The sequence below is a fragment of the Carcharhinus amblyrhynchos genome, chromosome 20, assembly GCF_965287045.1.
Source record: "Carcharhinus amblyrhynchos chromosome 20, sCarAmb.v2.hapA, whole genome shotgun sequence".
NCBI lineage: Eukaryota > Metazoa > Chordata > Chondrichthyes > Carcharhiniformes > Carcharhinidae > Carcharhinus > Carcharhinus amblyrhynchos.
The window spans coordinates 7,844,139-7,868,620 of NC_137343.1; the positions used below are offsets into that span (position 1 = coordinate 7,844,139).

Consider the following 24,482-nt stretch of genomic DNA (forward strand, 5'->3'; position numbering starts at 1 on the left):
TATAAAGTCAGAGGTTTATAGCACGGAGATAGACCCTTCATCCCAAATTGTCCATGCCACCCTTTTTTTAAACCACAAAATTAGTCCCTATTGTCCGCATTTGGCCCATTTCCTTTAAAGCTATCTTACCCATGTAACTGTCTAAATGCTTTTTAAAAGACAAAATTGTACCTGCCTCTACTACTACCTCTGGCAGCTTGGTCCAGGTACTCACCACCCTCTGTGCGGGGGAATAAAACGCCCTTTTGGACACTTTTGTATCTTCTCCCCTCTTGCCTTAAACCTACGTCCTCTAGTTTTAGACTCCCCTCCCTTTGGAAAAAGATATTGACTATGTCGCTGATCTATGCCCCTCATTATTTTATAGATCTCAATAAGATCACCCCAAACCACCTACACTCCAGAGGAAAAAGTCTCAGTCTATCCAGCCTCTCCTTATAACTCAACTCATCAAGTCCCAGTAGCATCCTAGTAAATCTTTTCTGCACTCTGTCTATTTAATAATATCCCTTCTATAATATGGTGATCAGAACTGTACACAATCTTCCAAGTATATGGGGATGGGTTTAGGTCGGGAGAAGGGTGGGAGTTATGGACAAAATGGTGCGGTGTTGGGAGAGAACAGCAGTGAGCGAGTCTCTGGCCATGATACTGGTGGAACGGTGTGAGTGCTGTTGGTTGAACAGTTGCAGTACCAGTTTGTTGGTGAATCAGGAATTGATGTTGTCAATGTTTTAAAAATTTAGTGACCTCTCTTCCCCAGTGGATGAACTCAATTTTTCAAAAACTCTAGCATGTGAATACCAGGATAGTGAAAGATTAATTAGATGGACCATGTGTCAGTTTTGATCTTGTAGTTCCTGTATTACTATTCAAAAGATCAATCCACTTACTCCCAGTATGCTGTTGTCTCTCTTCTTTACTGAGACCATTAACAGTTGGGAGAAAGATGGTTCCCGTTATTAGATTTTACTTTTGCTCACTATGAAATAACTGCCTGGTACCACAATTTGTCATCTGAAAAATATAGATGTGAAATCCCCTTGAAGGTTCTGCTGCAAAATATTAAAGCATCTGTACCATTGAGAATTTACAGAACAAGTTACTGAGCAGTATGGTTCTGAATAATTAAATTTAACTTTGACTTTTTTCTTCACTGTTTAAATGTTGCTGATTTTGGTGAAGAGGTATGAGGGTTCAGATGGTGATCACTGCATCATACAGTGCAGAAGAGGCCCTCCGACCCCTCGAGTCTGCACTGACATGAGAAACGCTTAATCCCATTTAGCAGCACTTGGCCCATAGCCTTGAATGCAATGACATGCCAAGTGCTCATCCGGGTATTTTTTATAGGATATGAGGCAACCCACCTCCACCACCCTTCCAGGCAATGCATTCCAGACCAATACCACCATCTGGGTTAAACAAGAAGTTTCACAACACTAGGTTAAAGTCCAACAGTTTATTTGCTATCACAAGCTTTTGGAATGCTGTTCCTTCATCAGGTGAGTGGAGAATTGGGTTCACGAACATAGCATTTATAGACGGAGACTTGATTGCAAGATAATGGTTGGAATGCGAGTCTGTATAGGTAGTCAAGTTTTTACAGATACAGTCAATGCAAGTGGAGAGAGGGATAATAACAGCTTAAAGAGGTGTGAATTGTCTCAAGCCAGGACAGTAAGTAGGATTTTGCAAGCCCAGGCCAGATGGTGGGGGTTACATGTAGTGTGACATGAACACAAGATCCTGGTTGAAGCTGTCCTCATGCGTGTGGAGCTTGGCTATCAGTTTCTGTCTGGCAATTCTGCATTGTCATACGTCTTGAAGGACGCCTTGGAGAAAGCTTACCCGAAGATCGGAGGTTGAATGTCTTTGACTGCTGAAGTGTTCCCTGATAGGAAGGGAATACTCCTGCCTGGCGATTGTTGCACAGTGTCTGTTCATCCATTGTCGTAGCGTTTGCATGGTCTTGCTGCCATGCCTCGGGACATCGTTTCCTGCAGCGTGTGAGTCCATGCAGATGTTCTGGCAACGGATGAATGGACGCTTCAAGGGTTCCATTCAAGGGTATTCAGCCTCTGACCTCATTTATGCTGCTCATGCACCTCAGTCATGTTGCCCCTCAGCCTTCTCTGCTCCAACGAAAATAACCCAAGCATATCCAACCTCTCCATGACTTAAATGCTCCATCCCAGGCAACATCCTGTTAAATCTCTTCTGCACCCCCTCCAGTATGTGAGAAACACAGCTCACAGTTAAACAATTTAGTCAAGTCAAGTTCTGAAGGAGCAAGATTTTATTTGTCGTTCTTGCAAGACCGGGTGTCTAGTCAAAATAGGCACACCTTACATAGATTTGCAGCACATTTTATACTGTTTTTCAAACATTGTGATGGCTTGTATTGTGTTATTCCCCCTTATTTGGCTGTTAACCTTGTTAACTTTAAACACTGTAAATGGCTTGTATTGTGTCATTCCTTCAATTAACACTCTCTCAACTCCCATTTTGCGCTTAATCTCATCACTGTGGTTATCTGTTTCGTGTAACCTAGTTAACTGTCTGTCATGTGCCTCCCCCTTTCTGTATGCTGCTGAACTCGTCCATCACTGCTGATTGTACTGTTGGCTCTTGCAGCCTTAAAAATTACACTACTTCTCACAATCCCCCCTTTTCTTTTTTACTGTCTGTAATTTTTCACTAGCATCCCTTTTTCCAGGTTTAGTCCAGATATGCGCGAGTAGGTTGTTCCAGTTTGGCTAACATACTATTCACTTGCTCGTCCCAATCTTATATAATTTATCCAATCTACGTTCTTATTTATTGTTACCCACCAAAACAAGGATTCAAACCCAGCTGTAATCTGATTTCGAGCTTTAAATTCATCTGGAACTCCCCGAGGCACTCCTATGGGATCTAGATATATCTTTTCATCAAAAGAAATTCCTATCACTGATCTCTTGTTTTTCCTGATCCTTTTGATTTTTCAAATGCCAGGGTAAATGGTATAGCCAATTGGACAATTGCACATGTACCTTTCCACTGAGGGGGTAGAGTTGGCCTCAGTACCCTTCCTCCACAATACCACCATATATCTGCTCTGGGGATTTTCAATGATGAATAGTTCCCTCCCATTCCGTTCTCTGTAATGCTCCTGACCTCTGAGCATGATTCTAACTCCCCCATATTATGAGTTAACTCTGCCCTTTGTCGGTTCACACATGAAGTGTGATTCACAACGGCAGTGAGAAACTGAGGGGGAGTTTTTAAGTTCTTTGCTTCCACAGGAGGGAACATCAGGGATAGGGATGTGCAGTTCGGGTTGCCCCATGCTTCCTTTTCTTGATACAGGGCTAACATGCACTCCATACCTCTTCTGTCGCGTTTCCATCCCAGAGGGAAGGGTACTATTTGGGCCACTGGCTTCCCAGACGCACAGGCATAGCAATTGCTTTTATTTAAGCTTTTTACAGTGTATTTGACCCATTCTACCCAGGCATTAGTCTCCTCATACCCAGTCTCTATTTCAAGGATTTGTTTTAGGTTGTTTACTTCGACCACTCTTACTGCCCTTGGGTCGTTTTGGGGAACCTTATCATTCTAGTCAGGTGTTTTCAAATTTTTATCTACATAGATTCGGAAACAACATTTCAATTTGCTATCTTTTCCTCCCTCCTTTACCCTAATTCCAAATACTGCCTGGTGCAATTGTTGGTCCCTGGTCCAGTTACCTGTAAAGAAGGGCCCACCAGCTATGGAGTACCGGGAGAGGTTCTTAGGATCTAAGACTGGACTGCTTATTTTTTTTTTTCAGTCCATTTGGTCCCTATAAGATTGTATTCCTTATCTAGGCATTCTGATCTTGGCTGCATATGTTTCTGATGAAGGGATATTATGGAAGGGAGTTTACCCCAAGGATACTTTCCGTCGGCATAAAATTGTAAGGATTCTACCGAATATTTTTGCTGGCTCACCAGATCCCCACATATTACCAAAGAACACAGGTCTGTCTCTACTACCTGTGTTGTAGTGAGATCCAGAACCGTAACTGAGCTCATAGTGTTTCCCTTGTCCTCTTCTAACTTATCTGAATTATATCCCATACTTGTAAGTACTCTCTTGGACAAGAGGAAGGAAAGCATTATCCAGGTTACCCCTTCCATTCTATCCCTTTCTCGTTACCTTTTAGGAGAGAACTTAATTCAAAACAGTTCCTTTCCCGCGCTCACGCCGCAACTAAAAATTGATTATTTAGAGTCTTTTAAATTTCAGCTTCAAAGGTTCTTCAGTCAGTTTGACCATCCACGTGTTGGAATTATCTGGAGGTTTTACCAGTCCCTTGATTATAGTATGATGTGTCCACCCCTTTTCAGCAGTCCTGATTACTGTCTCAGTTGTTAGGAGTGCTTCATATGGTTCCTCCCATTCCGGTTGCAGCTTAGTTTCTTTCCATGACTTTACCAGGACCCGATCTCCTGGTTGAATTGTATGTACCGTGAAGTCGAGGGCTGGAGTCTGCGACAATAATCCTTGTTTCCTAAGGGGAGATATCGAGGAGGACAGGCCCAGTATATATTTCTTTACAAATTGATCATTCATTTCAGGAACCGGTAACTCCCCGACTGCCCCCATATAAGGTAGTCCAAATAGCATTTCATAGGGGGATAAACCCAAATCCTTTCGAGGAGCTGTACAAATACGCAAAAGTGCTTTTGGTAAGCACTTAGTCCAAGGGAGTTTCGTTTCTATTATCAGCTTAGATCCTCTGTCCACTTTAAAACATTAGGTTCTTCTTCTAACAGTTTCAAATATAGTTGTTTAGTTTTCTGTGCGTACCCTTTGATCCACAATCTACAGTATCCTACTAATCCCAAGAACCTCCTAAGTTCCTTTTTAGTCCATAGTATATTTAGATCTAGGATTCCTTGTATTCTTTCTGGATCTATTCTTCTCCTTCCCTCACTGATTAGGTGTCCAAGGTATTTAACTTCCTTCTCTACGTACTGCAGCTTTTTCTTTGACACCCTGAATCCCTGTTGTCCCAGATAATTCAATAAGCTATTTGTGGCTTCTATTACCTTTTCCTTTCCTCCTCCTGTTACTAGTAGGTCATCTACATATTGTAACCATCCGTGATCAGGAGGAATCTTGCTTAATAAAATATAAGGATTAGGGACAATGGGGTGTCGCATCGTCACTATCTGGTTCAGGGCCCTTAGGTCCTGTACCAGGCGGTACGTTCCCTCAGGCTTCTTTACAGGCAATATAGGGGTATTATAAGGGGACATGCAGGGTTCTAACAGTCCATCTCTAACCAATCCTTCAATTACTGGCTGTAAATTTTCTCCTTGTCGTCAGCCCAATTTTTTTTACCCAAGACTGAGATGTGTTCAATTAATCTGGTTTAAACCTGTTCAATTAATTCAAACTAAGAGAATTCCAATTTTCTTAGTTCTGTCCTTTTTTTTCAATCATTTCCATTGTTGATCTAGTGGGTGAAATGGATCCCACCCCTAGGTCGCTCTTATCACAGTCCGGTGATACCTATCAGGGGTGATCAGTCCCCTCCGTACCACCGCTTACACTCGTGAGCTTACACCTTTAAGCTCACACTATTAAGCCGGCTTTCTTTCTTACTCACGTCTGAACATCACATCCCAGGCATCCTTCTCTAGCCTTTACACCCACTTCAAACTCCTGAGCTTTGCGTAGGGGGCTACCCCTCTTAACAACTGGTCTAGGGCTAGGTGTAAAGACAGATGCCTCCTTGTCTGTACGTGCTCAGCTCAGACCTCTCACACACACTCACACTTTTTCATCACAGATGAGCACCTACTGTACTTTGATTCACTCCCTTAAATTTGGTAATCTGTTCCGGAGCTCCAGTTGTGGCCATTCAACCGGACCCGTAAACAGATCCCAGGTTTCAGCACCAATCCTTGTAGGTAAAGATACCTCTGAGACTAATTGTGGGTCAAAGTACAGCAGTTTAATTAACAAAGCCTGATTCAGAAAATCCAAAATAAGATTTATTTTTATCACCATTAAATATCCTCACTAAATCAAGACCCTTGCACCTTCTTACAATTCTGGTACAATAAAACAAAACATCACTTGGAGCACAGATGCACGAAGAAATACTGAAAGCATTCTAATGTGCAATCTATATGTTTAATTATTTCTACAGCTCTGCCTTTGTAACCAACACAGGCAAGTACAAAATCAAATCTACTATGTGCCTAAATGGTTATCTCTCCTCACAACTTTAAAATGCAATATAATGCCACCTTTCCCACTTGGCAGAATTCAAATCTCTGTCCGATCCCTACATAATTTAGTAAACTTAAAAACTTAAAGCAATTCACTTTGATTGGCTATATCTATTACATCACATGAGGGTCTCAATTACACAGTTACACCCTCTCTCTCTCTCTCTCTGTACCATACAGAGTCAGCCTGCTTGTCTCTTTTTAACCCTTTACTGATGGGAGCTCACTGGCCTCTAATAAATTTGACCATGTTTGATTCGGGTGCCTCATGTCGTGACAAATCCCTTTCTCTCTCAAACAGTCATATAGTCATGCACAATTCCAAATACATAACCACTATGAGCGTTCTCCCCGCACCTCAGTAAAAGCCCATGTCAGGGTTCCCAGTTCCACTGACATACTTCTCTCTACCTCTTTCTGCTCAGACCAATTGTAGGTCCATCCCATTCATGCTGATCCATCTATATACTTCGTGACCCATCCACAAACTCCAGTGCCTCTAGGGGCACCTCCCTTATTCGACTTTCCTCTGTTCCCTCATCACATAACCTCCCCCGCAGCCCCTAAATTAACATTATCCAGCAACTTGCATGATCAATTCCTTCCTGGGACGCCGGCTGCTTCTGTCTCACATATTTATTAAGAATCTGACAAACCCAATCCTCAACCGAACCGTACTTTGGCCAGAAGACGGACGGACTCCTGATTGGTTCCTTCACCCAAACAAAACACAATATTTCATCATTGTCGTCTTGTTTTTATCCCTAGTACTAGTGCCCAAACCTTCCAACATCCTTCCCAACGGACTTTCTGGAGGGATGTTCCCTGGGGCCCCACCCTTCTTCCAACATCCGTCCCAAAGGACTTTCTGGAGGGATGTTCCCTGGGGCCCCACCCTTTCTCCGCGGATTCCCAGCACCTTTCCCGGGGGACTTTGTCCTACTACCCCCACTTCCCATGGTTTACCTACCACGACCCGGTCGCCAAGGCAATACTTAAAAGTCACTTTTCTTACCTTGGTCCGCAGTGTTGCCCGACCACACGACGGTGCCTATCGTTTCCCACTTACTCGTTCAGAACAACTTTCCTAGGATTCTCAACAGTCAGTGGCAGAGAAGTCCACCGATGAACACCTGGGACCATTCAATTTGGAACGGGACGCATCTTCCCAGTTGTCACCGGCAACCTCCCTACCAGGGATGTTAGGATCCCGGACGAGCCCCCAATTGTGAGAAACACAGCTCACAGTTAAACAATTTAGTCAAGTCAAGTTCTGAAGGAGCAAGATTTTATTTGTCGTTCTTGCAAGACCGGGTGTCTAGTCAAAATAGGCACACCTTACATAGATTTGCAGCACATTTTATACTGTTTTTCAAACATTGTGATGGCTTGTATTGTGTTATTCCCCCTTATTTGGCTGTTAACCTTGTTAACTTTAAACACTGTAAATGGCTTGTATTGTGTCATTCCTTCAATTAACACTCTCTCAACTCCCATTTTGCGCTTAATCTCATCACTGTGGTTATCTGTTTCGTGTAACCTAGTTAACTGTCTGTCATGTGCCTCCCCCTTTCTGTATGCTGCTGAACTCGTCCATCACTGCTGATTGTACTGTTGGCTCTTGCAGCCTTAAAAATTACACTACTTCTCACAAGTACTTCCTATAATATGACTATAACTGCACACAGTGCTCTAGCTGTGGCCTCATCAAAGTTCAATAGAACTCCAATATGAATACCTGCTTTTGTAATCTATGGCTCAATTGATAAAGGCTCTTTTACCTTCAGAGATCTGTGGACAAACAAACTAAGGTCCCTTTGTTCCACAGAACTTCCTAATGTTATGCCGTTTAACAAATTTTGTCAAATTACTCCTTCCGAAGTGTATACCCCTCACTTTGCAGGATTAAATTCCATCTGCAACTTATCTGCTCACTTGGCCATTCCGTCTGTATCTTGTAGCTCAAGACGCAGCCTCACCTGGCCAATCTTTGTGTCATCTACAAACTTTGTTATCCTACCCACTACATTGTCATCTATGTCATTCGTATAAATGGCAAATAATAGGGCACCCAACATTGATCCCTGTGGTATGCCACTGGACACTGGCTTCCAGTCACTAAAGTAGTCTTCTGTCATCATCCTCTGTCTCCTACAACAGAGCCAATTTTGAATCCATTGTATCAGATTACCCTGTATCCCATGCACATTTGCCACCTTTATAAGTCTCCCACGTGGGAACTTGTCAAAGTCTTTGCTGAAACTCGTGTAAACTACATTAACTGCACTACCCTCATCACCACCTCAAAAAGTTGAATCACGTTTGTTAGGCATGACCTCCCTCTGATAAAGCCATATTGACTGTTGCTGATCAAGCCTTGCCTTTCCAAATGGCGATAGATGCTCTCCTTCAGAATTTTCTCCAGTAGTTTCCTGATGATGTGACACTCACAGATCTGTAGTTCCCTGGCTTATCTCTACAACCCTTCTTAAATAACAAAGCCACATTAGCTGTTCACCAATCCTCTGACACCTTCCCCCATGGTGTGGAGATGCGTTTACTATCAACTAAACCTGTTGGACCTCCCCCCCATGGCAGGGGGAATGAAAAATTTGGGTCAGAGCATCTATAATCTCCTCCCTTGTCTCCCACAGCAGCCTGGGACACAATTCATTTGGCCCTGGAAATTTGTCCACTATTATGGCTGCCAGCACCTTCAGTACCTTGTCCTTCCCTATGTCAATTTGCTCAAGAACCTCAGTTTCCCTCCCTGAATTCCACATCATCTTCATCCTCCTTGGGTGAAAATGGATGTGAAGTATTCATTCAATAGTCTATCAATGTCCTCTGGCTCCACCCACAGATTGCACCTTTGGTCCCTGAATTTGTTAACATTTATTCTCAAAACAGCTGTCTCATTTTATCACCTGGTTGCTAGCACTTTGCACATTCCCAATTTTGTGGATAGGCTGTGCTGTAATCTTCATTTGAAAGCAATTTTTGAAACAAATATGGAAATGGACAAAAAGAAACATACGGAAGGAATTGAATAAAACTTGTTTTTTTTCCTGTGGAGCGATGATATCCTAAACTTTAAATTGTGAAGTGAAAGAAATAATTTCAAGCTAAGTAATCCAAAACTACAAGCAAAGTAATCCAATGGTATTAATTTGTATTTAGATTTATCCTGCTGCTCTTTTGGGCTGTTCAGAACACTAACTAAGGTTTAAAGAATATGAACACTTCACAAGTCATTTTATAAGCACATTTCAGACTAGCTTCATAACTAGAAATTTGAATCCTTGTTGAAAAGTGTTTGGCAACACAGCAAAGATTATTGTCAGTTATTATCCCAGCTGCCATCCTTCCCACGTACTTGCTCATCCTCCTATTGGCATTGGATGTGTCTGGAGGAATGTTTGCCATTGAAGAGCTCACCAAGTATGTAATGTATTCTTTTTAAAGCTCTTGGAACTGCCATTTTTTGATCACTTGGGTTAAAGCATAGCTCTTCAGCCTGCCAAATTTGACAAACTCCAGTGTCAGTAGTCTTGTTTCATTTAACAGCATATAGTTAGTGGTGCCATGAGGCTGATAAATGTTAAGCTGAATATAACACTGAAATATGAATATTACTAAGGGAAGACCACCTGGAGCTTTGCACAGATACAAGCCAAACTCGCTCTTCCCAACAGCTGCCACATTTTGTCATCTGGTTGCGAGCATTTTGCATGTTGATAGTTTTGTGGATGATTAGTGCTGTAATATGTAGTGGAATCATGGTCAAAATCTACAATTATTTTTATCCTCTGCTCCTCCACTAAACAGTTAGAATTACAACCTCTATCATCTTGCCAGCCCTGCTATACCAAAAAGTTACTTCTCCAGTTCCAGAAATGCAACTAGTGCATTCCCAAGATCATTAAGCACCCAAACATTTGGTTTTCTTCTCTGCTGTAACTCCAATGAATTGTTCTTCAATTCACTTAAGAACAGATTGTGCCACCCTTCCCTCACCAATTTTTCTGACCTCTCCCCCTGCTTGCACTGTTCCTATATGATGCATGTACTATGATGACCATACCAATCAAACTAATCATCCTCAGTGGAAATGACCATGCATTATTCTGGTTGGAATGGGCTTTTAGCTGATCTCTCCTCTTTGTTCTCTTTCCCCATCTTCTCTTCACCCCCCCCCCCCCCCCCCACCTTCCTCTGTCCCCATGAGAAAGTTAAATGCGTTTCTGTTTTGTTTTTTATTGTATTAACACGTGACACACAAACAGTTCAGTATATGATTGTGACTAATAGAAACGTGCCTTTTCTCCATTACATTTCTGTACCAAATTTAGTATTCCGTGTTGATCATTGCACAATCTGACATGTCAATGGATCCAATGAACTTCTCTTTTGTTGGAAATAAGTGATTGGCTAAATTAACAGTGAAACATTCGTGAACAGTTCCCAGTTTATGTGAATCAACCTAATGTATGAATGCAGGATGGTTACCCAGTTCAGGGGACTGTTTCTTTTGGGCACATGGAGTTAATCACTGCAGAGGAGGAATAAAAGACTTAAAGCAAAAAATGGCTGTGACGGTGATTAAGCAGCAAATATTGTCCCATTTGATTTATCCTGCTTGGTTTTGTTCACAGAATCAGCAGCACAACCACGATGCCTGTGCCAGCTCTCTACAAGAGCTTTCGACTTGGTTCTACCTCCCTGTCCTTTGTTTGTTAAAGATGTTTGTTTTCTGTTAATATTTGTCTGCCTCCCTTTCTCAAAAAATACTTTAGATCAGCTTCTAGCACTGTTTTCTGGGAAATCATTTCAGCTCCAAATTGTTAAAATAATGCTGACCTCTCACTTCATTCATTTGCTAATGACTTTGCATTTGTGTTCACTTCTACAAACATTAGCAGTTAAATTGTGTTTTCCCTATTTTACTTTAACAAAATGTCTTAATTTTGAATGCTTGTATCAGGTTTCCTTAACCTCATTTCAATGAAAGCAAACAATCAGTTTAGCATTACACCTTGACCTTTATATTCTGTGCCAACAGTTATAAACATGAGAATCCGTGTTTGTTTCCAACATATTTTCAACTAATCCTTTCAATTTAAAAGTTTTGTACATTTTAATCCACAAGCCTCCTTGATCCTTTGCTTCTTCCTTTTCCTATATGGTGCATATTTTGTTGGCTTTTACTTCTTTAAAAAGTTAACGACATAATTTTCATCTGATATTTATCTGCATTAACTTGTCTGTCCTTTTTGAGCTTGTTTATCTTAACAGTTAAGTAACTAAATTTTCTCCAGCTAATATTCATAATCTGCATGTGTACTGAGAAGAACAATATTTTAATGGTTACCCCTAAGAGAGACCACTCGTTACATCCCTGCAGTTTGAAAAGCACACATTAACCATAACTTTTGTTCTTCAAGTAACTTCCTGTAAGTTGGTCAGACATGATTTGCCTTTCACAAGTCATGCTTGGCTAACTTTTAATTAATCTGTGCTTTCCAGGTTTTTAAGTTTAGTCTATGCTATTACATATTGAAAGATACCGACTCTTTTACAGTTGATTAGAATATTTCTACTGCTTTGGACAATGTTAAAATTGGCCATCTTTCAGATTTATTACATAACTTCCATACGTTCAGGAGATGGAAAGACTGTGGTCAGAGCTGGTACCATTACTCCTCTAATTTCACTTGGCGCTGTCGGCTGCTGACAGGACGTGGGTGTCTTTTCCACTGAACTTCACCAATTTTCTGACTTCCCTGTCTCCAGTTATCCAATCTAATTGCTGAAACTCCTCCTCTTGTATCTTTTAATTGCTAATGCTGCATTCCATTCCATTAAAACCGAAGCAAATGCTCAGTCAGGATTTCTGCCATCCCTTTTATTTTTAATAAGATTTGCTTTTTTAATGTTTAACTGGGCTGGTGTTTTTTGTTCTTTGTGTTCAAAAATTTCTTTACTGCCTCCCTTTATTACTTTCCAGCCTTTGTGTTTGTGCTCCAATCTCCCATTCTTTTACCCCTCCATTTTCTATATTTCACAAAGTTTTCTTCTGCACTAATATGATATGATATGCTTCTTCGTTTCCCCAGATGTCACTTTAATTTTCGTTACCTTACTTATTCAAGGAATGCCACCCAAATAGTGAATGTTCGATAACCAAGAATTTTTAGCTCCCAGTTATGCCATAGGCTAAACAATACATGTTAACCCTATTTGTTATACCTCACCCTATTCATAGTAATTGGCCATTTTTGTTCACCAGTTTTAACCATAATATATCTTAAACTTTTTATATACATGGAACTATCTATTTTCATGCATTGAGAATGGTGGCGAGTTCAGTTAATGAACACGAATTAAATGTCATTACTGTCTTCTCAGGCTATGAACTGCTGTACCAGCCTGATGTGGTTCGACTCTACTTGTCCTTGCTCACTGAAAGTCGTAATTACAACACGTTGGAAGCTGCAGCAGGTGCTCTACAGAACCTCAGCGCAGGACAGTGGACGGTGGGTTTAGTAATACAAGTACAACTGAAATGTCATTGGATGTTTTACAATTTTGAATGGAAGTTCCAATTGACAAGCTCTCTTTCTCCACTCTCCCTCCAAATGATGATTTCTCTGTCGAGGCAGCCAAATTGTATCAGTACTTCAGTTGATGGGAGTGTTTTCCAAAAGTAATTTCTGACTAGCCACAATAGTGGCTTATGAGGTTGCACTGTTTTAACCATGTGCACTGATATTATTAGAAACCTCATCTGTATGTTCTCTCAGTACAGAAAAATATATTTCACGTAACGATAACCAAGGAAGCATTGATCAAAGGTTGTTTTTTGTTTTAACATTATATGACATATGCATGCTCATACAAATGTGTACTGAGAATCCATTTTCAATGATGGTGAATATTTATTTACTAAACAAATTCAGTTATCAATACCTGGGTTCCCATGTGGCAAGTGGCTATTGTTTAAGGCAATACTCATCTAAAATCCTTTCTTTGCAAGAAGGGGTGTGGAAGAAGCACCTTCCAAACATGAGACCTCAAATCATTACAGACAAAGGGAGCACATGCACGCGAAACCACCACCTGCAGTTTCCTCTCCAAGCCGTGCATCATCCTGACTTGGAATTATATTGCTGGATCAAAATCCTGGCAGTCCATTCCTAACAGCACTATGGGGCATACTGACACCACACGGACAGCTGCAGTTCAAGAAGATGGCTCAGCACCACCTTCTTGAAGACGATTGGGGACGGCAATAAATGCTGGTCCTGTTAGCAATATCTATATCTCATGAAAGAATTTTAAAAATGCAGTTTCACCAGCTGAGCACTACTGCCCCTCAGCGTCAGGGACCCAGATTTGATTCTGGGCTTGGGTCACTGTGTGGAGTTTGCACATTCTCCACATGTCTGCGTGGGTTTCATCCAGGTGCTCCAGTTTCCTCCCACAGTCCAAAGATATGTGAGTTAGGTGGATTGCCTGTGCTAAATTTCCCCTTTTAGTGTCAGGGGGACTAGCTAGGATAAATGCATGGGGCAAAAGGGATAGGGCTGGGACTGTGGTTGGTGCAGACTCGGTGGTCAAATGGCCGTCTTCTGCACTGTAGCATTCTATGGTGAAGTGCGTTGTAGTAAGCTTATAAATGTTGTTGGAGCTGTACGCATTTCATTGACTTGCTGAAGCTCGGCAAAGCTTCAGGGGAACTGAAGAACTCCAAGAAGGAGTTCATATAGACTGTAGCGAATCCTGTGAAAAAAGGCAGGTCACTCTGCCTTTTAAGTGTTTAAGGGGTTTCATACAGCACCAATTATAACCAACATGTGCTTTAGATATATGCTGTAAGATGTACAAGAATTTTTGGTTCCTCAACAAATTGCAAATTGTTCAATGTCCTGTGCTATATTACACAGCTGCAAAGCACCTTTTGGATACAGCGGTTACGTGCTTGCACTGCATAAAGGAGCAGTCAGAAAGAGCTTAGTGGGTAGGTGGGGAAATAAAGAAGTTGGTTTGCGTAGTAATTTTTTTAAAGTCGCTTTCAGTCCTGATTAAGTGGTCATTGTACTGTCCTGAGAGCAAAATGTAAATTATAATGGAAAAGAGAGGAAAATAGTTGACTGTCAACTGCATAAACATGTTCATGTGTGGAAATATATGAACCTTTATTTCTATTTTTTTCAGCGAGTACAAAATATAACTGAAATATTTTGGCATGTGTTATATAAAGAAATATCCACTTCTGAGATCAAATGTTAGAATTGAGAATTTTTTTATAAATCTCATGATTACGCTGAATTGAAATTTAGTAAATATTGGAACTTCAATTGCTTTAAAAATGCACAGCAGATCAGCAATATCTGAAACAAAACTGTGTTACCTGGAACTTAGTCCAGGTCAGAGAAACAGTCAGGTCTAAAATATGAGCTCTTTCTGGAATCCCACTGGACCTTGTTTGCTTTCTTTTTTGTTCAATTTTAATGGTAGGGGTTTACTGAGTTTGATGAGGTACTGAATTAACGTGCGCAGTTGAAGCAGATTATCTTGCCAATGATTGTCAGTATTTTAATTTTAAAAGTTTAATTTTTTTCGAGGGTATATGGTGATTTGCTCTTCAAATTATTTTCTACCTAATTCTGAGGGTTCCACCTATGTGGGCTGAGACATTTTATAACTTTACAATAAAGTAAAAAGTTTGTTTATTAGTCACAAGTAAGGCTTATATTAACACTGAAATGAAGTTACTGTGAAATTCCCCAAGTCGCCACACTTCGGCGCCTGTTCTGGAGCGTGCACCTGACCAGCAAGCCTTTCAGACAATGGGAGGAAATCGGAGCACTTGGAGGAAACCCATGCTGGTACGGGGAGAACGTGCAAACTCCAAACAGACAGTGACCCAAGCCAGGGATCGAACCCGGGTCCCTGATGCTGAGAGGCAACGGTGCTAACCACTGTGCCATCGTGCTGCCCATTTTCCTTTGCAATCTAAATTTTTTTTAGAGTGTCATTAAATAATCAATCCTGATAAACTGATTATATTTCATGTACTAATAAAATAAACACTTCGGGAGAGAATTCAGCTTCTCTGTGCACTGATATGAGTTTGATCATTTTTCTTGTGTTTGCAGTGGTCCAGTTACATTCGTTCAACTGTGCGTAAAGAGAAAGGCCTCCCAATATTGGTAGAACTGCTGAGATCAGACTCTGATAAGGTTGTACGAGCTGTGGCAATCGCATTGCGAAATCTTTCTGTAGATGGGCGCAATAAGGATCTCATTGGTAAAGTACCAAAGTTTTTTTGATCTTTAATTTTTGTATAGTGTGTCCTCTTGATTTGTGTTACCCAGTGGTGGTGGTTATGGCAAACAGTGGATCCTCGTCCAGAAGGCACTCATTGAAATTCTAGTCTCAACTGTCAACTTGGTCCTTGTGTCTCAGTTTTGTTGATTTTTATTTAGTCTGTTGAATGGCCTGCGTTATTGTGAAGCTTGTGGCAGAAGAAAACTGTTGTGATCTGTCTCATCCTGTCCAAGCTCTCATCTGGTGACAGGATGGCACGATCAATGGCTTTGGAAGTCCTTAGTATATATTGTTACTCACAACTGAGTGAGGCAGTGTGCCAGCAAGAACCAGCTGAGGGTGGTATTGACAGAACCAGTTGGCTTCTGCAGTTTCTAATGCCAAGAAGGAGGTGGTGGCCTGTGATTCTTTATTTCTCCTCTTTAGAATTAAGAAGCTGCTTGCTACATAGCAAACCAGTTAGTGACCAAAATTCCCCAATTCTGAATTCAACTTTGGGGTTTAAAACAGCAAAGCAAATCAATCAACAGGGGGGAATATTGCAGTTTTTAATTTTGTGTACTCAGTTGCCCACCTCAATTTGTTTTTATTTTTTCCAAGTGTCAAAATTTATTCTCAGGATCTCTTAGTCCACCTTAAATAACGATCAATGATAAACTCTCTGTAGATCCATAGCGTTCTGTGCAGAATTGTCATACCTTGGGATTAGTAGCGTTTGGTCAATCTCACTCCTTTTAAACTGTATCGTTGATTTTTTTTTTAAATATAAAAAAACTGACAACTATGATTTTATCATTATTTTGTGTTGCCTTGAAGGAGTATACTCTCCCTGAGCACAATGTTGCTACCATTAGCATAAACTGTACATGAATAACGTGACAAATCAGAGCTGTATTAAGAATCTAGTCATATTTTGGTATGCCACCAGCACTGAAGCAGCACAAAATGTTTCATTTTCTTTAGGTTTCACAAATTTCAGAGACCCCAATTACCATTTTAAAACAACTTTGGATCTATTGGCTAATTGAATCTTAGGCTATTAAGTTTACTGAAAATAAATTCAAAACAGATTTGTTCCGCCTAATCAGTGCTGAAGAAAGGAAAACCTGACAATTTTGGCATCAGATGTCAGAATAGAGCATCATCAAGACAGTTTAGAGTTCTGTTTAATGAAGTTCCTTAACCTCCTGAAGGCCATTCTGCCATCTCAAATTGCATCACTGTAATTTTCCCATTTCACACACAGACCATTTGTTTAACCTTTTTGGGAATATGAATGTGTTCCAACAGAGAGAACTTAGAACATGGACTGAATCTAATCAAATTCAGTTTACTCAACTTGCTGAACCAACTGAGAGCCCAGACCTTTGCATTCCACTCATTTCAGAGAATCTAGAACTACGATACCTTGTTAACTTCATGGGTCAGCCTCTGATGGTGAAAGTGCCATTGAGATCGACTCCAGGGTAAACAACAAGTAGTGCTAGTGAATACTTCACCTACTACATGATGTCAAAGATCAACAGCTACCGTAGTTTAAGTTTAAATTTTATTAGTGTCACATGTAGCTTACATTAACACTGCAATGAAGTCAGTGAAAATTTCCGAGTCACCACACTCTGATGGGGACACTGAGGGAGAATTTGGCATGACTAATGCACCTAGCAAGCGCATCTGTGGGAGGAAATCGGAGCACCATGCAGACACGGGGAGGATGCACAGACTCCACACAGTGACCCAAGACCAGAATCAAACCTGGATCCTTGGTGTTGTGAAGCAGCAGTGCTAATCTCTGTACCTCCCCAAGTGGCAAAAATCTACACCCAATGGTTTAGAGCAACACTGGGGTATTAACTGACCTGCAACGAGAATACAAGGGCGAAGACAGGTGAGAAATTGTAGGTTCACGTACCTGCGAAAAGAAAATCAACAAACTTGGAGGAAAAAAAGACATTTAAGGCTGTAGAAAATCACTGCTATGCACAATTAATGTTCTGAATATGGTTTTCAGTTAAGTCAATTGAAATGGCACCCTAAGATATATATTAGTCTTAAATTCAGTTGCAGACAATTAAAATTTTCGATTCTTGGTTTCAAAGAACTGCAGATTGTGAAATTAGTTTTTTTCAAGAACATTAACAGCTCATTGGAATGTTACAGCTGTTAATTTTTGTGATTCAGCAGAAGATTTGTGTTGTCAATTCACAAAGCCTTCTCAACTAGATTTTAAAAGTGATGTATCAGTGTAAAGACATCACATCTAGCAATACAAAATGGGGGTATGTTTATCATCAACTGCGAAAAGACACTTACTGAGAAATATGTGGTAGCAATAAATTGTTAGCTCAGTTTCATTACAGTGAAATCCAATCCATTTTGCTGTCTTGTCATTCCTGCAAAGTATGTTCATTAAACAGGTTTTCATGGTTGAATATTCTGCCTCCATGCTTTATTGCAGGTAATTATGCTATGCATGATCTGGTAAGCAATCTGACGGGTGGTCAACAAAGACCAGCCAAGAACCTTGAAGAAGACACTATAGTCGCAATACTCAACACTATCCATGAAATTGTTACTGACAGTTCATCGAATGCCAGATCCCTGATTCAAGCACAGGGCATTGAGAAGCTTGTGGCAATCAACAAATCCAGGTGAACTAAATTATGTTTAAAATTGAACTAGAAATTTCAAGATGTTAACATCCGAATTGCACATGTGAACTTGAATATCCTTTCGTCTTTTTGGTGTTCACTTGAGTTATGTGCCCAACAGACAGCAATTGGAGAACTAAGATTTTATTTTCTAACAATTCCAAAATAAGGTGTGAAACTTGTATATATTTTCCTGACCGTAAGTAATCAATCCTCCTCACCAGAAATTGGAGGCATGAACTCTCATTCCACTGCTCCGGTATTTTTTGCTATTTCTCAATGGGTGAATGCATTGAAAACTAAAACTGGGAATATTTCTTATCATTTCACAATTTACTATTGCAAGAAAATCAGATTTGACTATCTTACAGAATGATCTACAACAAGAAATGCTTGCAGTTCTTAGCATGAATAGAAATTGTACCCTCCAACAAACTTAGATTTGTAATCTCTCAAAACAGCTGCTTTAATAAGTCATTTGACATACCCAAAATATTATTGTGCATTTAAAGAAACTGACTTTTTATGTTTCCATGTACCTATGCTGCTTAAAAATCTGGCCTGATGCTCTCCGTTCTGCTGCTGAGTGATTGCATGCAACTGTGCTTAAACGTTCAAGAAATATCACTTCTAAATTTGCTGAAGTATTCTAAGTAAATTTGTATCAAGCATTACAGGGTGTTACTTTTTACCATCCTACCATATATTTTGGGTCAAATTAAAACTTGTATATTGCTTCATGGATTGTTGGTGTTGCTGGCAAGGCCTTCAACCACTGTAGTCCAAGTAGTGGGGGTAGTGCAGGTCCTGCATTATCAGGAGTTTCCAGCAATAATGAGCAAACATTGATATATTTCCAAGTCAGAATGATGTGTGACTTGGAGGGAACTTGTGCAAGTGATGGGTTTCCCATTCACCCGATGGTCTTGTCCTTCTAGGTGGCAGGTACAGTGATTTTGGAAGTAACTATGTCAGAAGCCTTGGTGAATTGTAGCACTGTACCTTTTGGCTCAGGGGGTGGGGCCACGGTGGGTGACCTCCCCGTGCTTGTATCCAAGAGTAAGAGAATGGCAATCAAATGTATGCTCAAGATCCAAGCTCTTCCCCCTTAGTGGATCAGTCAACCTTCAATGCTTTGGCCTGACTGGTGCAAAGTTTTGTCAAGCTGATCTGGCAAGTTTCTGATCAATATTTCCCTCCAGGATGTTTACGGTGGGGGAATTCAGTAATGTCATTGAATATCATGAAGAGGTGGTTCGACACTCTTGTGGAGAGTATTGTGGAGCCATTGCTTGGCACACATATGGTGTGATTTTTATTCCAATTCAGTCCAATCAAGTCCATTTCAGAGTCTCAACAAATTGAGACATTCCTGATCCAAGCTGACAAGACAGGGCTCTCACCTCCTGCCTTGGGCTTGATCTACATGATCCAAACTGATTGGAATAGGTGTAGCTCCTCCTCTAAGGTTTGATCTCATTTGCATCTTAGCCAAAAGGCTGAGATGCCACTTTTAAAAATGGCTTCAAATGAAGCTGAAATGTAACCTACTGACTTCAGCCAAGCGCAGCATGTCAACACTACACTTGATCTTAGCCAAAGGGCACACGTATGGTGTGAATGTTACTTGGTGAATAAAATTGGTTTTTTAGTGTTGCAGCAATGACTCTTGATTAAGGTCCCTGTTTCAAAGGTTTCCTATTAAACAAGTGGTGTCCTTTCTGCATTGCGTTTTTACCATCTTTTTGGCTCATTTTTCCTCTGTCCATATTTTGTTGTGTAGGTGGTTTCCTTAAAAAAGGAGTATTATCTTGCTGTGAAAAATGCATGTGTAGATGCATGATATTAAAAGCAAATTTTTACATGTTGCTGCTAGACATCCATCAGTGTACTTCATGTTAGAAATGGCTTTGCATAGTTTGTATTTTCTAGAATCCTAAAACTTACGAGTCACTCCCCATTGGTTTTATTGGTGCCATTTTATTATGGGCAGTTCAGGAGGTGCTTCAACGAAAATATATTCTCTTTGCTTCTGAATACAGGTTTCGGTGCCTTATCACTGTCAGCTGCAAGAGTGTAATCTTCTAAAGTTTAGGGGAGTGCATGAGACTTTTAGCTGGAGATTATGATAATGACCAAACTGTTAAATGTGTGGAGAAACTCTTTTGTGTTGAACAAAGGCAATTACTATTTCATTTAAACTTCTCATTGTCACACATTGAATTTGTCTAAAGATGCATTGTTCTTGCTTTTTTTTAATGTAACCATATTGGTTTGAATTCAACATTGTAGCCAGTCAGTAAGGGAGATGAAGGCTGCAGCTCATGTCTTGCAGACAGTATGGAGTTACAAGGAGCTGCGAAATGCTTTGCATAAAGATGGCTGGAATAAGTCCCATTTCCAGGTAAGAGTCACTTTTGGGGAAGATAGTAAATATGAAATCTTTGGTCAATCTTTTTTGTTTGTTGCTTTGGATCAATTGCAGTGCTTACTAGCACTGGGCAGCAGTTGACATAGAAAAGATTATAATTGCCAGGGATCGATGAATCACTGCAGAATCAATTGAAACCCACAGAATTCCTACCTCACTTGCTGTGCTTTTATCAGCATTAGTCTAGAGTTAACACTGAATATCTTTATTTATTCACAAGCAGTGATCAGTGCAAACAATTCAATATTCACATGATTGTTATTAGTTAATAAAATTCTCAATGCAGCACTAATAATTGAAGGGCTTAGGCTGCATGTTGATCAACGGGAAAGCCCAAAAGATACAGGAAAATTTCTTAACTTACAAATTTCCAAGGTACTTTGCTTTGGAAAAGTGACGGTATTTACTAGTGCCAATGAGAAGCAGAGATTCAGGAAACACTATGATGTAATCTGAAAACTTTCTGACCATTTCAGAAGTCTGTGATTCTTACTAGATAAACACTGCATGCAGCTTAAGAGATGCAGACTCAAAATCTTTAATTCTCATGTTGGTCTCAGTCAGGTTTGAGGTATGACAATAATTGGTGCCATTACCTTGTATTTTGGTGGGGATGAGCAGACTGTGCTTCCTGTTGATTGTCACAAATAGATGATCCCCGCTGAAAAGTGTTTGATTAAAGCAGAATTGAACATGGCTGCAATATTCTGCCGTCAAATCAGCTGTTGATGCCCATTGTTTAGACTTGCACAGAAGCTTGATGCTTGGGTAAGAAATTTGAGATTGCTTAGCACTTTCAAAACCATATCCATAAAATAATCTCTTCAGGGATAGAGAGAAAGAGTAAACAAAACTTGCATGTACTAGAACTGACTTTCTTACTACTTTTTTTAAACAATATGTAGCTGAATGTAACTACGCTTCCCAAAGGATCTAAAAATAGTGGCAAAGCAACTGGCTATGATGACAGCACTCTGCCGTTAATTGAACGGAACCAGAAAGATGGTGAGTGTTGATCACTTAAATCACGTTCTTTTCCATCTTCAATTTGTTTGCTGCTTTTGCAGCCCACCTGCAGCACTGACATTTATGGTCTTGGGTTTTGAAAGTCGTTATGCGTTAATGATATACGTAATTTAAAACGTTATTTTTTTAAAAATTACCTTTAATGTTTTATTTAAAGATAAGTTAGTTATTGGTTCCATTTTTCTTGGCAAGTGGCATTGTCTTTCTATGCCTGTTTCAAAGCCACACCAGTGGGCATTGCAGGCACTTGTGAGCATCTGTGCTTAGAAAGAAAGCAGGGCTGCAGCAGTGCAACATTCTTGGGTCAGGAGCCTGTGGTGAAATACTTGGCTTTACATGGAGTGGATCGTGGAATGGGTGAAGGTCAGGAGAGATTTGAAGTTGTCGGGGGATTGGAAGTTCACATGAGAGACTATTGGTGAGGATCTGGCCATATCTTTCTGGATGACTTAGCCAACATTGGAGACAAGATGCAGGGCTAGGGTGAATAATGTGAGGTAAAAACAAGAAATCTTGGAATATGATGAGATGCACGGGGAGGAAGCTGAATATCTGCAGTGCTTGAGATGATGAAAAGAACTGTCAGAGTCATTCTTGTCTGCAAATTGTGGAAAGACACTGATCAGTGTGAAATATCCCACAGGCTGAATGCAATTTACAGATTGGAGGAAACAGTGGAGGTGTTTTTCTTTTAATGGAAAGAGAGCTTTCAAGTGCTTTGCTTTTTCCCTGTATTACCTATACAGTTATCTGACTGGCAAATATGTATGAAAGATTAGAATTTGAGCTATTGTATGCTGAGAAATTCAAAATATGTCCTGAAATACCTTAAGGGTTTGGCATTAAATTCTGGAAACTTATTGATTTCAAGAAGCATTTCAGCTTTTTCATTCTATGAACCTCATGGTCAATTCTATTTTTAGGTAACAAATGGTCTGGTGAAATGATACCCATGGAGCAGTTTGGTCCAGGTAAATATGGCCTTGAATTCCTTTTGCTGCTAAACGCATGTTCAGTACTTTAACCAGTAGCAAATTAACAACTGGCTTGCAGTACTTCCATTTAAAAGGCATGTTTTTTATTGACTCAAGAAGAACCAATTATACATGCACAGCTTTGTTTGAAAAAAGAGTAGGATCATAAACTACTCAAATTTTATTTTGGTCTTTGCTTGGGTTTCCAATTCCCTGGTTAGAACTTTGTGACTTTTTAGGGTGTGGCGATGGGTTTTGTTTCAAGCTGTGTTGCAGTACTTGAAATAGCCACAGAAATGTTTTGTGATTCAACTGCAGCCCCTACTTGCAGAAATCTGGTACTGCACTCAAAAATTCCAAGAAATAAGCAATACTGCAGATACTAAAAATCAAAAATAGAATAGGTCAGATAGAATTTGTGGGGAGAAATACAGTTGAGCTTTCAGATCCATGACCTTTCATCAGCAATGGCAAGTTCTCTGCAAAACTCATTCTATTTAAACAGCGTACTTTATAATTGAAGCTCTGTGTAACCAATATATAACCTCAGTTGCAAAGAAATAATTTGATCCCTGTTTGATTTTGATAGATGCACTTTATAATGTGTTCACATCTCCTGTTTTTACTGGTCCATACATAATACATTTTTTAGGAATGGGCGGCATTCTACTGATCCAGGATGTTTTTTCTAAAATATGAACATTTTTTACACTTAAGTTTTAAGTTCATAACATTTACAAACACTTCCTCTTTTTTTCTCTCCTTTCTCCCTGCACCGCCCCCCACCCCCCGCCTTCCCAGACTTAAGTAACCAAATTTGTCCAAAATCTGCTTCTACGCTAACTTAGCACCGAGTCTTTATGTTGTAGGTTGAGCTTTGACTGCATGTGAATTATTTTTCTGGTTTCCTCATTTTTTCTGAAATTGCACTGTTGTGTGTAATATAAACCCTATACCTCAATGAATTATTCATGGCAATAGAGCACTTGAGTTGAATACATTTGTATTTGAAATATATATTTGTCACCACAGATACTTATTCTACCTTGGATCAGAGGGAGAAAGAGCGCAAGTGTAAGACTACGGATGTTTCTGGGGATGCTTTTGAGCGGCAACCTCTGCGGGTAGGCTACATTGCAGTCACTATTACTTCGTACAAAATAGACATAAAACACCACCAGTTAGATGAGGCAGACCTTATCTAACACGTGAATCCAGATATGGATAGAACTGTTGAAATACAAGCCTCAGTTAGCTGTTATCCTCTCTCGTGTGTGCGCGCACAAACTCTCTCTCTCTCTCTCTCTCCCCCTCGCGCGCGCATACACACACACACACACACACACACACTCTCTCTTCACAATTGCTTGGCAGTTGCTGCTATAGACAGCTATTTCGGAAAAAAGTAATGACTTCCTTGCTTATTGCCCTAACTGATAAACTGATGATTTCTGATTAAAATGCTTCATGTGCTTTCTTAACCGCTTAGAAAATTCTTATCTTGGAATTGCTCTTGTCATGTTTGATTTGTCAGCTATATGCATGAATGTTTAATGCTACCCTCCACTGCAAGGGTTCTTCAGCGAGTATGTAAATTTTGCATGAAATGTTGTTGAATTTTTCCAGAAATGTTAAGGCCATAAAAAAAAACTTGTCCTTTTAAGTTTTTTTTGAAAGCATTGCTGAATTTTATCAAGTTACCCTTTGAGAACTGAGCTGCATACTGTGGTCAGTTGAAAGACATTTATTTGGCTGTCTGATCTTGCTGCACTGCATTGTCATCCCAGATTTAGAAGTT

The 24,482-nt window shown here is 40.1% G+C and overlaps 1 protein-coding gene across 13 annotated transcripts in view; it reads left to right on the forward strand.

The window, feature by feature from the left end:
- The window catches only part of arvcfb (ARVCF delta catenin family member b), a 347,569-nt gene that overhangs the window by 312,274 nt on the left and 10,813 nt on the right, over positions 1 to 24,482 (forward strand). For all 13 annotated transcript variants that reach the window (XM_080208051.1, XM_080208039.1, XM_080208047.1 and 10 more), the window contains 7 exons: positions 12,678 to 12,805; positions 15,431 to 15,581; positions 18,061 to 18,253; positions 20,546 to 20,657; positions 21,590 to 21,689; positions 22,634 to 22,681; positions 23,717 to 23,808. In XM_080208051.1, the coding sequence (XP_080064177.1) occupies positions 12,678 to 12,805; positions 15,431 to 15,581; positions 18,061 to 18,253; positions 20,546 to 20,657; positions 21,590 to 21,689; positions 22,634 to 22,681; positions 23,717 to 23,808 (824 nt within the window). The remainder of the gene's footprint in view (positions 1 to 12,677; positions 12,806 to 15,430; positions 15,582 to 18,060; positions 18,254 to 20,545; positions 20,658 to 21,589; positions 21,690 to 22,633; positions 22,682 to 23,716; positions 23,809 to 24,482) is intronic.